The 16,585-nt window shown below is 47.4% G+C and overlaps 1 protein-coding gene across 1 annotated transcript in view; it reads left to right on the top strand.

Annotated features, from left to right (window-relative positions):
* Positions 1–699: 699 nt before the first annotated feature.
* The window catches only part of LOC115471077 (inactive pancreatic lipase-related protein 1-like), a 64,054-nt gene continuing 48,168 nt past the window's right edge, over positions 700–16,585 (top strand). Inside the window, exons 1-4 of the mRNA XM_030204751.1 lie at positions 700–801; positions 1,171–1,270; positions 3,147–3,195; positions 11,620–11,777. Coding sequence (XP_030060611.1) covers positions 3,147–3,195; positions 11,620–11,777 — 207 coding nt within the window. The 5' untranslated portion in view covers positions 700–801; positions 1,171–1,270. The remainder of the gene's footprint in view (positions 802–1,170; positions 1,271–3,146; positions 3,196–11,619; positions 11,778–16,585) is intronic.

Below are 16,585 nucleotides of genomic sequence, written 5' to 3'. Positions count from 1 at the left end.
TAGCAGAGTGGATCAGAGAGGCCCCAAAGGAAGAGGGTCTCCAGGAGGAGCCCTGAGCAAGGATCCTCCCAGGGAGTTTTGGCTGGGCTGCAGTACTATTGGCTTGTTGGTTCAGAAATGCTTTGGTAATGGATGTGATGTCGGGCAGCCTGGATGGGCCATGCAGGTCTTTATCTGCTGTCATTTACCATGTTAGACATAAGCATCGCCACACTGGGACAGGCCAAAGGTCCATCTAGCCCAGCACCCTGTCTCCAACAGCGGCCAATCCAGGTCACGATCACCCGACAAGATCCACGGAGCAAAGAATTTTGTACTGCTTGTCCCAGGAATAGTGGATTTTTCCCTACGTCCATTTAATAACATTCTATGGCCTTTTCCTTCGTGTTACTATGTTACTCTCCATATCTTATGCTAAAATAGAAAGAGAACAACCATGTCCAGCTGAACAGAGAAGTTAAATATATTTCTTCAATCATACCTCTAAGAAAACCGCTGGTTACAGCCTTTAGGACTTCCCCAGCAGCCTGTAACAGGAAGAAAGCATTTTACACTGGCCTGAAATGCTATTTCTCTGGTTCTCGGTAGAAGGAAGCAAACCTTGTGAAACTGAAAAAACTTCAACGCAAGTAAAGGCACGCCTCTCATTAGCCTACAGCTCCCGGAGCTTAAAAAGTCATGCCGGTGTGGAGAGAGACAGGGAGAGAGTGTGGAGCCCAGGCTGAAGGTGCAGGCTACACGTCAAGACACCTCGCTAACAGCTCCTTTGACGCCCGCCGAGGCTCCCTTGTACCACAGCGGGTAAAAAAGGCTGTCTTCTTTTCTCAAAAAGAAACGGCCATGCAGTAAGGGAACTGCTTGCCGTGCAGCCATTTTTTTGGGGGGGGGGGTCAGTACTTACCGCCACCCATTGAGGCAGTAACCGGGCAGCCCCGCCGGGTAAGCACCGGCGCTACCAAAATAGAAAATATTTTCTAGTGACGGAAATGGCGTGCACTGGAGGTGGCAGCTACCGCCGGTCTCCCCCGGTAGCCCAGCGGAAGTTCCAGATTGGCGCACGGCAAGCCTGTTACTGAGCGCCAACCCTTCAGTGAAAGGGCCCCTAAAACTGTTTCAGAGACAAAAACTGCTGCTGTCTAATCACACAGGTCCTGTGAATCTTCTCTCTAGGTGAAACTCTAGAAGACCTGCAGGCTGAGAGACCGCCAAGTGACCAGAGCTTCCCGAGTCAGCTCCAACCCACTCAGAGACAAGGACAACGAACTGAAAGGTAAATCTTGCTATTATTATTATTATTATTAGCATTTGTATAGCGCTACCAGACGCACGCAGCGCTGAACACCTGATACAAAGAGACAGTCCCTGCTCAAAAGAGCTTACAACCTAAATAATACAGACAGACAAGACAGTTACGGGTGAGGGAAGTAATGGGTGAGAAGGGAGGAAGGGACAAGGGGAGGGCAATTGTGGCTAGGAGCTAAAAGCAGCAGTGAAAAGGTGGGTTTTCAGCATAGATTTGAAAACAGGTAGAGATGGAGCTAGACGTATAGGTTCAGGAAGTCTGTTCCAGGCATAAGGTGCCACGAGAGAAAAGGAGCGAAGCCTGGAGTTAGCAGTGGAGGAGAAGGGGGACGACAAGAGAGATTTGTCCAGTGAGCGGAGTTCACGGGGAGGAATGTAGGGAGAGATGAGAGCGGAGAGGTAATGGGGGGGCTGCAGAGTGGATGCATTTAAAGGTCAGTACGAGAAGTTTAAACTGAATGCAGAAGCGGACAGGGAGCCAGTGAAGTGACTTGAGGAGTGGGCTAGTGTGGGTATAACAATTCTGGCGGAAAATAAGTCGTGCCGCAGAATTTTGGGCAGATTGGAGAGGAGAGAGATGGCTGAGCGGAAGACCAGTGAGAAGTAAATTGCAATAGTCTAAGCGAGAGGTGACAAGGGTGTGGATAAGGGTTCTGGCAGCGTATTCAGAAAGGAAGGGGCTAGAGACAGCCAACAGCCTATAAGTGCCAAGGTTACATATTTTTCATGCTCTTTCTGGAAGTCGTGTAGACCTAACCAGAACGGACAGGTCTCCCCCACTAAAACTGAAGAGAAGCTGGTATTTTGTTTAATGTTTTCTGCTGTTCTGATACTTCTCTCGTTGTGAGATCAGGCTAAAACTAGATTGATTTTTAAACCTGGTTGTTGGTGGGATTGACCCCTCATTTCTCATCAAGTCCAGTTTTCCACATGCCCCCAACAAAACACCATGGGGTCCTTTCACTAAGGTGTGCTGAAAAATGGCTTGCGGTAGTGTAGGTGGGGGTTTTGGGTGCACACCGATCCATTTTTTTAGCGCGCAAAAAAGGTCTTTTTAAAGTTTTTGCTGAAAATGGACGTGCGGCAAAATCAAAAGTGCCGCGCGTCCATTTTGGGTCTGAGACCTTACCGCCAGCCATTGACCTAGCGGTAAAGAATCTGGGTGGTAATGACCTAAGTGTGTCAAATGCCACTTGGTTCGCATCCGTTACGTGCGCCAGATAAATAAAAAATATTTTTCAGATGCACGTAGTGGATGCTCGCCAAAATTGAAATTACCACAAGGGCCATGCGGTAACCAGGCGGTAACCCCAATTTGGCACGCGTTCGGTGCACATAAGCGCCTATGTGGGGCCCTTAGGGCCGTTTTACTAAGCCACATAGGCGCCTATGCATTCCAAACGCGAGTTACTGCCCGGTTACCGCATGACCCTTGCGGTAATTTAAATTTTGGCACGCGTCCGCTACACACGTCTGAAAAATATTTTGTATTTTCTGACACGCGTAAGGGACGCACGCCAAGTGGTATTTGACGCGCATAGGTCATTACCGCCCAGATTCTTTACCGCTAGGTCTATGGCTGGTGGTAAGGTCAAAGACCCAAAATGGACGCACGGCAATTTTGATTTTGCCGCACGTCCATTTTCGGCAAAAAAAAAAGAGGCCTTTTTTTACAGGCGCACTAAAAAACGGATCGGCGAGCACCCAAAACCCGCGCCTACACTACCGCAAGCCATTTTTCAGCGTGCCTTTGTAAAAGTACCTCTCAGACTTTAGAGAAAACTAATCAATCCACATGCAAAAGTACCGTGTAACATCATTTATAATGTTTAATTCCATTGTAGATGTTTAAAATCTGGACTGTGATTCCTTTTCTGCTGGGCATCGTAAGAGGTGAGACATATAACACAGTAACTAATTTCTTTTTTATTGTTGTTGAAATGCAATCTCAAAATCACTCTTCGTGAAGGGCTGGTTTTCTCCAGAATCACATTCTACAGATTGGAGACACAATTGAATACATTTGACAAAATCATGAAATTCGGTAATAAATGAAACAACACAACAGAGCATAGACCAGTGAACAAGTAAGAATCATGGATTGTTTCATAATAATTAGGACTAAATTTTGATAAAAAATTTAATTAGGATTACTCGCGTGATTAGTTCGGTTCCCACTGCAGCTCCTTGTGACTCGGGGCAAGTCACTTAACCCTCCATTGCTCAAAGTCACACGGAGCTGCAGTGGGAACAGAAATTTTAAAAATAGGATACCATTAATTGAGTGATTAACCACAGTTACAAATTTTAATCAAAATGTGGCCCTAAAAAAATTAAAGAATAAAAAGTAATGATAAGATAAGAAATGCAAAATATAAACAGAAAAATTACAAATTAATCTTAAACAGCATATGCAGAATAACTGTAAACAGCCCTGCTTCAGAAATACAGCTTCAATATTAATTTAAATTGCAGAAGGGGAACCCAGTTGGTTACTCTGTGTCCAAGTTCTTGTATTAACACTGTGGGAAGTTGGCGAGCATCCCAATTACATAAAAGGAGAAAGTTCAGTATTACAACATAGATGGATGTTAGTACATTTTTAATTTTATTTTTGATTTTACTCACGCTGTTTTCACTAGTAACTCAAGATGAGTTACATTCAGGTACCCTGGGTATCTGTATTACGCACTCATACTGCCTGGTCCAGTATAGACCAGGTACTGAACAGGACAGTAGCAATGACTTGAGTACTACTGGAACATTTCGCCTTAAAACGTTTCTTCTCCTAATACAAGTGTGATCTATTTGCTTTATTGGCTTATTTTATGTATTATTCATTTATTCATGACATTTATACCCCACATTAGCCCGAAATAGACTCAAGTTCAATGTGACCTACAAACAAACAATAAAGTGAATAAAACATAACAATGAACAGAATATAACATAATATAACATGTGCAGTAAGTAACCAGGGATTTAGATTATCTCAAGGACAAAGAATTAAGGGCTCCTTTTACTAACGCACCTACAATTAGCGAGCGTGCGCTAACTGTTTAGGTGCCTGTAGGGATATTGTAGGTGCGTACACAGTTAACGCAAGTTAAAAATGAATTGAATTGAATTGAAGCGGTGCAAAGAAAAGCTACGAGAATGGTATGGGATTTGCGTTACAAGACGTATGACCTTGCTGACCTGAACATGTATACCCTGGAGGAAAGGAGAAACAGGGGTGATATGATACAGACGTTCAAATATTTGAAAGGTATTAATCCACAAACGAACCTTTTCCGGAGACAGGAAGGCAGTAGAACTAGAGGACATGATATGAGATTGAAGGGGGGCAGACTCAGGAAAAATGCCAGGAAGTATTTTTTCACAGAGAGAGTGGATGCTTGGAATTCAAACATGCGTGGGATAAACATAAAAGAATCCTGTTCCGAGGGAATGGATCCTCAGAAGCTTAGCTGAGATTGGGTGGCATAGCCGGTGGTGGGAGGCGGGTCTGGTGGTTGGGAGGTGGGGATAGTGCTGGGCAGACTTATACGGTCTGTGCCAGAGCCGATGGTGGGAAGTGGGGCTGGTGCTTGGGAGGCAGGGATAGTGCTGGGCAGACTTATACGGTCTGTGCCCTGAAAATGACAGCTACAAATCAAGGTAAGGTATACACAAAAAGTAGCATATGAGTTTATCTTGTTGAGCAGACTGGATGGACCGTGCAGGTCTTTTTCTGCCGTCATCTACTATGTTACTATGTTAACACACCTTCAACGCGGCTTAGTAAACAGGCCCTAAGTGCAATAAGCCCAATGCAGGCTTACCGCTTGCTATACGGGAAGAGCCGCCAGGCTACTGCAACAGCCCGGCGGTACTTCCCACCTCTAGTGCGCCTAGGGCTGGCTCTTTTTAACGCCTTTGTGAGCAATATTGCGGAAGGGCTGTCCGGTAAGGTTTGTCTCTTTGCGGATGATACTAAACTCTGCAACAGGGTGGACACCCTGGAGGGTGTGAATGACATGAGGAAGGACCTAGCGAAGCTAGAGGAATGGACCGATATTTGGCAACTAAGATTTAATCCCAAAAAATGCAGGGTCATGCACTTGGGTCACAAAAATCCGAGGGAAGGGTACAGTATAGGGGGTGAAGTGCTTCAGTGTGTGAAGGAAGAGTGGGACTTGGAGGTGATTGTGTCAGACGACCTTAAAGCTTTCAAAGAGGTAGAAAAAGCGATGGCCAAAGCCAGAAGGATGCTTGGGTGCATAAAGAGAGGCATGACCAGCAGGAAAAAGGAGGTGATAGTGCCCTTGTATAAGTCTCTAGTGAGGTCCCATTTGGAGTACTGGTGCAGTTCTGGAGACCGCACCTACGGAAAGATATAAACAGGATGGAGTCGGTCCAGAGGGCGGCTACGAAATTGGTAAGCAGTCTTGAATGCAAAAATTATAGGGACAGGCTTATGAACCTCAACATGTAAACGCTGGAAGAGAGGAGGGAGAGAGGAGACATGATAGAGATGTTTAAATATCTCAAGGGCATTTATGTACAGGAAGAGAGCCTTTTTCAAATGAAGGAGAGCTCTGGAATGAGGGGGCATATGACAAAGTTAAGAGGGAATAGGCTTAGGAGTAACCTAAGGAAGTATTATTTCACAGAAAGGGTGGTGGAGGCGTGGAATGGCCTCCCGGTGGAGGTGGTGGAGTCGAAGACTGTTCCAGAATTTAAAAAGGCATGGGATAAGCATGCGGGATCGCTTAGAACCAGGTAGAATTGGGGGTTACAGAGGATGGGCAGACTGGATGGGTCATATGGCCTTTATCTGCCGTCATTTTTCTATGTTTTTATTTCCAGTGCTACAAAAATGTATTTATTTTTGTAGCGCTGGAGTCTACCTGACAGTAATTGGGCAGTGCCGTGCTTTACTTGCCACTCGGCCATTTCCTGTAGGAAAGGGAGACTCCCCTTTTACCAGCTGCAGTAAAAAGGGGCCTCGGTACACGAATAAAACACATGGCAATGCCAGCACCGGCCCCCTTTTGCCGCAGCTTGGTAAAAGGGGTCCTAAGGATGGATAGGTGAGAGCATAATTAGGGAGGACTAGATAGGAAAAGATTAAGAAATGAATGTGGGAAAAGTTCAACTAGACTTCTTTGTATTCAGAAAGACCAGTCTGAGGAAATGGTTGTACTGCGTTTTGCTAAATTTACGTTTAGGTGGGACTCTACTGCTACATAATACAAAGCCTCTGTATTTTCTAATGCAACAGGAAGTCTTTCAGGCTTATTTTCGAAAGAGAAGGGCGCCCATCTTTCGACACAAATCGGAAGATGGGCGTCCTTCTCACAGGGTCGCCCAAATCGGCATAATCGAAAGCCGATTTTGGGCGTCCTCAACTGCTTTCCGTCGCAGGGATGACCAAAGTTCATGGGGGCGTGTCGGAGGCGGGACCGGGGCATGTCTAACACATGGACGTCCTCAGCCGATAATGGAAAAAAGAAGGGCGTCCCTGACGAACACTTGGGCGACTTTACTTGGTCCTTTTTTTTTTTTTTTTTATGACCAAGGCACAAAAATGTGCCCTAAGTGACCAGATGACCACCGGAGGAAATCGGGGATGCAGTGGCGTAGGAAGGGGGGGGCGGTGGGGCGGTCCGCCCCGGGTGCACACCGCTGGGGGGGGGGTGTCGGCTCCGCTGATTCCCTGCTCTCTCTGCCCCGGAACAGGTTACTTCCTGTTCCGGGGCAGAGAGAGCAGGGAACCAGCGGAGCCGACGCAGCTCCCAGCAACGTGCACTCGGGGGCAGATCAGCTCTCCTGCCTGCCCCTCGCTTCTCAATGCATGTAAGAATGCGCTCCGGGGGGTGCGCGCCGAGGGGGGGTGCGCAGCGGCGACCCGCCCCGGGTGTCACTCGCCCTCACTACGGCACTGCGGGGATGGCCTCCCAGTGGTCACTAACCCCCTCCCAGCCTCTATACCAGCCACAAATATCATACCCAGCTCCATGACAGCAGTATGCAGGTCCCTGGAGCAGTTTTAGTGGGTACTACAGTGCACTTCAGGCAGGTGGACCCAGGCCCATCCCCCCTACCTGTAGCACTTGTGGTGGTAAATGTGAGCCCTCCAAAACCCACCACAAACCCACTGTACCCACATCTAGGTGCCCCCCTTCATCCCTAAGGGCTGTGGTAGTGGTGTACAGTTGTGGGGACTGGGGAGTGAGGTTTGGGGGGCACAGCACACAAGGTAAGGGAGCTATACACCTGGGAGCTTTTTATGAGGTCCACTGCAGTGTCCCCTAGGGTGTCCGGTTGGTGTCTTGGCATGTCAGGGGGACCAGTGCACTACGAATGCTGGCTCCTCCCACAACAAAATGGCTTGGATTTGGTTGTTTCTGAGATGGGCGTCCTCGGTTTCCATTATCGCCAAAAACCAGGGACAACCATCTCTAAGGATGACCTAAATGTTGAGATTTGAGCGTCTCCGACCGTATTATCGAAACGAAAGATGGCCGCCCATCTTGTTTCAATAATACGGGTTTCCCCGCCCCTTTGCAGGGACGTCCTGCGAGGATGTCCTCAGGAAAACTTGGGCGCCCCGTTCGATTATGCCCTTCTCTGTGTTCATTAAGTTGCTTCACTTCTAAATGATAACATAGTGATATAATGATTCATAGGGCCCTGTTTGCTAAGCCGCGCTGTAGGCTCTCTAATGTTTTTAGCACGGCTAAAAATTAGTGTGCGCTAACACTAGAGACACCCATAGCATAGGAGCCAACTTTTCAAAATGATTGGGGGGTGCTGAATTTTTTTTTTTTACAGGTGGTGCATTTCCCCCTCCCCCTCCCCCTGTCCCCCCTCCCCCTCGCCCCTCCCTTTCCCCTGTCCCCCCTTCCTTGTCCCCCTCCCTTCAAGTTCCAGGCCCCCCTCCCTCCCCTCTCTCTCTCCTTTCCCTCCCCCCCTCCCTCTGAGTTCCAGGGCCCCCATCCCTCCGAGTTCCAGGGCCTCCCTCCGAGTTCCAGGGCCCACCTCTCTCTGAGTTTCAAGGTCCCTCCCTCCCTCCAGTTCCAGGGTCTTTCCCCCCTCCCTCCCTGTTCCAGGGTCCCCCCTCCCTCTCCCCCCTCCCCCTCGTCCCCCTCCCTCTCCCCTGTCCCTCCTCCATCCCCATCCTTCCTCCCTTGTCTCCCCTCCCTCCCTCCCTCCCTCTGAGTTCTAGGGTCCCCCCCTCCCTCCCAGTTCCAGGTTCATCGTCCCTCCCTTCCTCCCTTCGAGTTCCAGGCCCCCTCCCTCCAAATTTTAAAAGTCATCTATCTTACCTCGTCGGGGTTAGGGCGGCAGCAGCGGTAAAAAGCATGCAGGTTCGGCTTGGTGCTTAGTTCAGTTTTCCCAGCTCTGGTCCCGCCCTTATGGAAACAGGAAACAGGAAATGAGGGCGGGACCACAGCTGAGAGAGAGAGAAGGGAAAATAATTAAGCACCGAGCCGAGCCTGCATGCTTTTTACCGCTGCTGCCACCCTAACCCCAACGAGGTAAAATAGATGACTTTTAAAATTTGGAGGAAGGGGGCCTGGAACTTGATGGGAAGAGGGAAGGAGGGAACGAACTTCCGGAGCGGGAACGAACTTCCGGTGGGTGAAATATTGGGGGTACTCGAGCACCCACGGAGTCGGCGCCTATGACCCATAGGAATTGTCAGCACACGTACGCTGCTGATTACTGCCCGGTTAGTGCCACGTGGTAGAAAACAGAAATTATTTCCTGCCGCACGTTTTGGACGCAGGTCAAAATTAGAATTATCACCTGGAGCATGCAGTAGCCAGGTGGTAGCTCTAATTTGGCGTACGTTGTACGTGCATAGACGTCTACGCATCTTAGTAAAAGCCCACACACACACACACACACAAAATGATTCTAGCTTATTTTCCTATCAGACAGCTAAAATTTGGAGTTCATCGCCAGTCTCTGTGATTACTCTTTCTCAATATGTAACACAACAAAAAAGCAAAAAGGCACACAACTGCTTACAAAACACTATATAAAAAACAACAATGCATATCAGTTCAAGTTGGAAGTAGCAGATAAGTGGAATTAGATTTTTGGAATAACGGTTCTCATCCCACTATTAGTGTATATGATATATTTATATACACTTTTGATAGTATGTACCCCTGACACAGCCTGAGGGCGAGATGTGGCCACGTCGGGTATTACATAAGTACATAAGTACATAAGTAGTGCCATACTGGGAAAGACCAAAGGTCCATCTAGCCCAGCATCCTGTCACCGACAGTGGCCAATCCAGGTCAAGGGCACCTGGCACGCTCCCTAAACGTAAAAACATTCCAGACAAGTTATACCTAAAAATGCGGAATTTTTCCAAGTCCATTTAATAGCGGTCTATGGACTTGTCCAATAAATGCATTTGATTCCACTGCTTTGTTGTTCTTTTTCAATATGTGACTTTTTTTCGTTGACTTTTTAAATTATTATTATTACTAGTAAAAAAGCCCTGTTTCTGATGCAAATGAAACGGGGTGCTAGCAATGTTTTCTTCTGTGTGCATGTGGGAGTGTGTGTGTCCCTGTGTCCCTGCCCTCTGGCCCCTCTCCCCTCCCCCCTCTGAGTCCTTCACTGTTACAGAGCCAGCGATTTGATTTCGTGCTCTGCTGTTTTCCTTCACTGACTGTGTTACAGAGAGGGCGGGGCAGACACTCATAGGGAAACCGGATATCTCGCCCCCTTCACACTTCCGGCTGGAGGCTTCATAGAACGTTGGTTTTGCCTTTTATATAGAGAGATTATTAAATAGGCTTACAAAGTCTTGAAGGAGAATGTTACAAGTTGTAGTAAACATAGTAGTAGTGGGGTTTTGAGGATGTGTAAATTGAGCATGGAGAGGTAAACAAAGATGGGATGAGCAAAAGGAGAAGAGATTGGGAGGGGTAAGGAGTAGGAAGGATGGAGCGGAAGAGATTGAGGAATGAGCATAAGGAGATTGTGAGAAGAGATTGGGAGGGGTAAGGAGTAGGAAGGATGGAGAGGAAGAGATTGAGGAATGAGCATAAGGAGATTGTGAGAAGAGATTGGGAGGGGTAAGGAGTAGGAATAATGGAGCGGAAGAGATTGAGGAATGAGCATAAGGAGATTGTGAGAAGAGATTGGGAGGGGTAAGGAGTAGGAAGGATGGAGCAGAAGAGATTGAGGAATGAGCATAAGGAGATTGTGAGAAGAGATTGGGAGGGGTAAGGAGTAGGAAGGATGGAGAGGAAGAGATTGAGGAATGAGCATAAGGAGATTGTGAGAAGAGATTGGGAGGGGTAAGGAGTAGGAATAATGGAGCGGAAGAGATTGAGGAATGAGCATAAGGAGATTGTGAGAAGAGATTGGGAGGGGTAAGGAGTAGGAAGGATGGAGCGGAAGAGATTGAGGAATGAGCATAAGGAGATTGTGAGAAGAGATTGGGAGGGGTAAGGAGTAGGAATAATGGAGCGGAAGAGATTGAGGAATGAGCATAAGGAGATTGTGAGAAGAGATTGGGAGGGGTAAGGAGTAGGAAGGATGGAGAGGAAGAGATTGAGGAATGAGCATACGGAGATTGTGAGACATGGTCAAAGGTATAATAATCGTCGGGGCAGGAATCGTATGGGTGGGTTTAAAAAGTTAAGTTGGGCAAAGTTTGTGTGTTCAGATTAATTCTTGGTTGATTGCAGTTGATGTTAAGCTGCTATTGTATCCTTGACTTTCTATGTTATAAGCTGCCATTTTTCTGAACTGGTTTCCATTTGATGTCATCAGCTCCGAACTAATTTTGGTGTGAGTGGAATAGAAATCTATGGTAATGTAATCTAAAAATGACACTGCTTAGATCCATAGTAACATAGTAGATGACGGCAGAAAAAGACCTGCATGGTCCATCCAGTCTGCCCAAGATAAACTCATATGTGTATACCTTACCTTGAATTTGTACCTGCCTTTTTCAGGGCACAGACCGTAGAAGTCTGCCCTCCCGTATCCTAGCCTCCCAACCACCAACCCCTCTTCCCCCCCACCTGCTCCGCCACCCAATTTCAGCTAAGCTTGTGAGGATCCATTCCTTCTGCACAGGATTCCTTTATGCATAACCCACGCATGTTTGAATTCCGTTACCGTTTTCATCTCCACCGCCTCCCGCGGGAGGGCATTCCAAGCATTCACCACCGATGTCCTTCCTGTTTACCATCCATACTGTGGGGTTTTACACAGAGGGGATCATTGTAAACACAAATGGGTTTCTTATGGAGTTGCTGAAATATGTTGTACTCTTTGCTACGTGAAACACAGGGAATGAAGTTTGCTATGATGAGCCATACGGGTGCTTTAAAGACGAGGATCCCTGGGGAGGGACCCCGCAGAGGATAATTCCAGCCCTACCCTGGAGTCCAGAAAAAATCAACACTCGCTTCTTTCTGTTTACCAGAGACACTATGGCAAAGTATCAGGTGAGACCTGGAGATATATTTTTTTAAAATATTTTATTTATTGTTTTTATACATAGTAAACAAGTATAAACTTGTAAAGAAAAATCCACTATTACAATTAAATCTAAAGATATTATTCATAACACAAATTAAGTATTATAGCTTCATTTAAAGTCCACAACAGGAGTCCAAGATTCCTAAACAGGAGAAAACAGGTAATAAACTTTATAAATCAAATTTTGAGATACAGACGAGTTTCTATTCGACTTTACTTAACTAGGAGCTCTCTTAGATGTTAAAAAAGATGACAGTCGGTCAGGATCGAAAAAAACTTATTTCACGGCTTGACAGGAGATTAAACATTTACAAGGATATTTAAGGTAAAAAGTTGCGCCAAGTTGAAGCGTCTCCTGTCTCATCTGTAAAAACTTTTGTCGTCGCCTTTGCGTTTCCCTCGCTAGATCTGGAAAAACACGAGTTTGCAAACCACGAAAGGTTTTTTTCTTTATTCTGAAAAAAACTTCTTTAAAATCCAGATCTTGTCCGAAGGTAACGCTACTGTGGCCAACATAGTAGTTGGTGTTATCTGTTCTGAATCCGACATTTCAAGAAGGGCAGAAACGTCCAATGGTTGCGCATTCTGAATATTATTCCTTTGTAAAGGATCCAAACCCTTCACAGGTATATAAGAAACCTGTGAAAAGGGTGGCATATCTTTATCTTCTCTCTCTAGAATTTCTCTGAGGTAATTTTTTAGCATCTCCTGAGGGGAGATAAGTGGTTGTCACGGAAAATTTATAAAACTTGTAACCACTCGCCTCCACCTACCCTCCTCTCTTCCTTCCCGTTCACATTAATTGATTTGATTTGCTTACTTTATTTATTTTTTGTCTATTAGATTGTAAGCTCTTTGAGCAGGGACTGTCTTTCTTCTATGTTTGTGCAGCGCTGCGTATGCCTTGTAGCGCTATAGAAATGCTAAATAGTAGTAGTAGTAGTAGTAGTTATTCGATTTTGAAGTATTTTCCAGCATTTCTGATTTTCTCCTTAAATTAACCAGGTCTTTAAGCATTGTTGTTTGCTGTGATTTCAACTCTAAAACATCCTTTTCCTGTTTAGCCAAATCTGCTTTAACTATTTTCACCTCAGTCTCAATTTCTGTTACCTTCCCATCTAATATCACAACTTCATTTCTTATTTTCCTCATCTGGAGATATTTAAGAAGGCAGTCACCAAACTGTCTTCACATTTTCCCCACTTCTCCAAGGAAAATGTTGTACATATCCTCTATAATAAAACTCACCCTCAACGTTCTGAAGACACTGACGTCAGTGAAGCCAAGCCACTGACGTCACTTCCTTCAAGACGGGTTCGAAGGGTTCATGGTGGTGAAGCCACCGAAATCGCCAAGTCTCAGGGCCCCACCCTCGCGTCAAACGTGATGACGTCGAGGGCAGAGCAATGGCATACGGTGCGTTCAGGAGGTGCGGAGCAATGGCGTCAGAACGACGAAGGGGTCGGCAGGTAGGTAGGGAGGGAGGGAGGGAGGGAGAAGGGGGGGTGTTGGGGAGGAAAACCTTCCTAGCGCCCGTTTCATTTGCTCCAGAAACGGGTCTCTTTTACTAGTATCAACATAATATCATTTGCAGGCTCTATGATATATATAAATCATTGACATAGGGGCCATTTTACAAAGGCATGACAAAAAGTGGCCTGTGGTCATGTAGGCATGTGTATTGGACACACGCTAGACCATTTCTCCACCACGTCTGGAAAAAAGGGGTTTGGGCGGGGGGGGGGGGGTGCTCCGGGAAATGGACGTGCGGCAAAAAACCAGTGCGTGTCTATTTATGGCCCTGAATAACACTGTGATTTTTTTGAAATTATTATTGAATAAAAATAGTTGATTAATTGAAACGGTTGTTTAGGATGTTGTATAAGTGGTAATTGCAACCAATTTAAGAACTTTAGCCTATCAGTGGAATTTAATTATATATATATATATATATATATATATAAGACAGTTCTACACGAGGGCGCCTGATAGGGGTCTGTTCTATAAGGAAATGTAGATGTCTAATTTCCTTAAAATTTACACTCCAACCCATCCATATCTGTTCAGTTACGATCAAGGCGTAGACCATAGAAGTCTGCCCAGCACTGGTTTTGCTGTCAATTACCGGTATCGCCACCCAATCTCCGCTAAGATTCCGTGGATCCATTCCTTCTCAACAGGATTCCTTTGTGTTTATCCTACACATGTTTGAATTCCATTACCATTTTCATCTCCACCACCTCCCGCGAGAGGGCATTCCACATATCTGCCACTCTTTCCGTGAAAAAATACTTCCTGACATTACTCCTGAGTCTGCCCCCCTTCATCCTCAATTCATGTGCTCTAGTTCTACCACCTTCCTGTCTCCGGATTAATACCTTTCAGATATTTGAACGTCTGTATCATGTCACCCCTGTTTCTCCTTTCCTCCAAGGTATACATTGTGATCAGCTGGGGAGCGAGGTTCACCCAGCAAGGGAAGCGGGGAGGGGGAAGTCGCCTGGGTACCCTAGACCTCCACGGGAGGACAGAGCCGAAAGGGCCAAAATCAAGAGTGCAGGGCCAGTGCGGGACAGCAGCCTGTCCCCTTCACCATTGAGGTCAATGAAGCTGAAAGACTACAAGTCCCAGCAGCCCTTGAGAGAGAGGCCTGATAGGATGAGGAAGTGTTACTTACACTACGAGTCCCAGAATCCTAGGGGAAAGGAGGAGGATCTGGGAGGGCTGGATGAACAGAATAGGAAACAGCTGGGAGAGGGTGATAATGATGATGGGAGGCAGCTGGTAAAGAAAGCTGTAGAGGAGCCCATGGAATGGCAGTCTGCGGAACGTGGAGGAGGATTGGAGAGAGAGGAGACTGCAGGAGGAGAGCCCATGGGCATTTCAGCCTTAGCTCAAGCTAAACGTGGGCAAGTAAAAGGGCTCCTGGCCACATGGTTCGGTGACTTAGTGAAAGAGGGAAAGAAGTAGCCGCAGAAGCCAGGGGCGTAGCCAGACACCCAAGTTTGGGTGGGCCAGGACCCAAGGTGGGTGGGCAGCACTCCGCTTTGTCCTACAATTGATTTGGTTTCTCCCTCTCTCGCCTGTATGCCATATGGCCTTTCAAACATCCCCTCTCCCCCTTATACCTTTTAAATAGCAGAGTTTCACTGGCAGCAAAATGTTGTTGGGAGTTTTTGGCTGGTGGGGCTTGGGGTCTCTGCCAGCCACATTATAGGGGTGCTGCTACTTGGCGGGCCTGAACCTAAAGTGGGTGGGCCTGGGCCCACCCCAGCCCACCCTTGACTACGCCATTGGCAGAAGCACTCCAACAGGGGGTCAGGGGTTTCAACTGGGATCAGGAGGGGGGGCTGTCAGATGTTAGAGGCTAACAGGGGTTGGGTGAGACCCCTTTCAACTCCCAGGAAGTAATGAGAGGGGAGTGAAGGGGAGTTGAAGCAAGCCTTCTGTTTGTATGCATCAAGGACTGTGCTGAAGAGAATAAATGAAGGAAAAAAGAAAGACTGTTGGTCTGGAGATTTTGTAAATCCTGGACAAGGGGATCCGCAGGAGGGATTGGCACGGGAGGGTTGTCTCCGTGTTTCCTCTTGGCAAGAGGGCTGCTCAGCGGGCAAGTTTGAAGAATTGCAGTGGCCTGTGGATTACAAACCTGTGAAGGCACCGTGGGGTCACAACATGTTCAGGTCAACAGTGGCGTTCCTAGGGGGGCTGACACCCAGGGCGGACCGCCGATGCACCCCGCCCCCCGGGTGCAGCGCCCCCCCCCCCCCCGGAACAGAGCAACGCCCCCCCCCCCGGCGAAAGAACCCCCCCCTGGGTGCATGCCACTGGGGGGGGGGGGTGCGGCGTGCCTGCCGGCTCTTCGTTTTCATGCTCCCTCTGCCCCGGAACAGGAAGTAACCTGTTCTGGGGCAAAGGGAGCATGAAAACAAAGAGCCGACAGGCGCGCGGCACCCCCCCCCCCCCAGCGGCGTGCACCCGGGGTGAACCGCCCCCACCCCCTTGGTACGCCACTGCAGGTCGGCAAGTATCTCCTCATACGGGTTGCAACGCAAATCCCATACCATTTTCGTGGCTTTTCTTTGCACCGCTTCCAGTCTTTTTACATCTTTAGCAAGATACGGCCTCCAAAACTGAACGCAATACTCCAAGTGGGGCCTCACCAATGTCTTGTAGAGGGGCATCAACACCTCCTTTCTTCTGCTGGTTATGCCCCTCTCTACGCAGCTTAGAATCCTTCTGGCCACGGCCGTCGCCTTGTCACATTGTTTCTTCACCTTCATATCCTATGACACCAACACCCCAAGGTCTCTCTCCTTACTAATGGTGAGCCCTCCAAAACCCAACAAAAATGTACTGTACCCACCTGACCACCACTACATTAGCTCTTACGCCTGCAGGTGTCACCTAAATGTCACCTATATAAGTAAAGACAATCCGGTAAGCTTTTGGTGGATTTTGGAGGGCTCGCACTTTCCACCAGAAGTGTAACAGGTAGAGTGGGATATGGGCCTGGATCCCCTTCTCTATAGTGCACTGCACCAACCTCTAGGCTACTCTAGGGACCTGCTTGCTGCTCTAATAGGCCTGGCCATAACATCTGAAGCTGTCATAGATTCTGGTATCTACTGTCACTGTCACATTTTGGGGGTGGGAGAGGGTCATTGATCACTGGTGGCTTAAGGGGGATCATGCCTTAATCCCTCCAGTGGTCAGTTGGTCATTTTGGGCAACTTTTGTTCACTTAATCATGACTGAAACAGGTCTAGACCAA

Source organism: Microcaecilia unicolor, chromosome 5, assembly GCF_901765095.1.
Source record: "Microcaecilia unicolor chromosome 5, aMicUni1.1, whole genome shotgun sequence".
Lineage (NCBI taxonomy): Eukaryota > Metazoa > Chordata > Amphibia > Gymnophiona > Siphonopidae > Microcaecilia > Microcaecilia unicolor.
The sequence above is the reverse complement of the archived record's forward strand: the minus strand, read 5'-3'. Positions and strand labels throughout refer to the sequence as shown.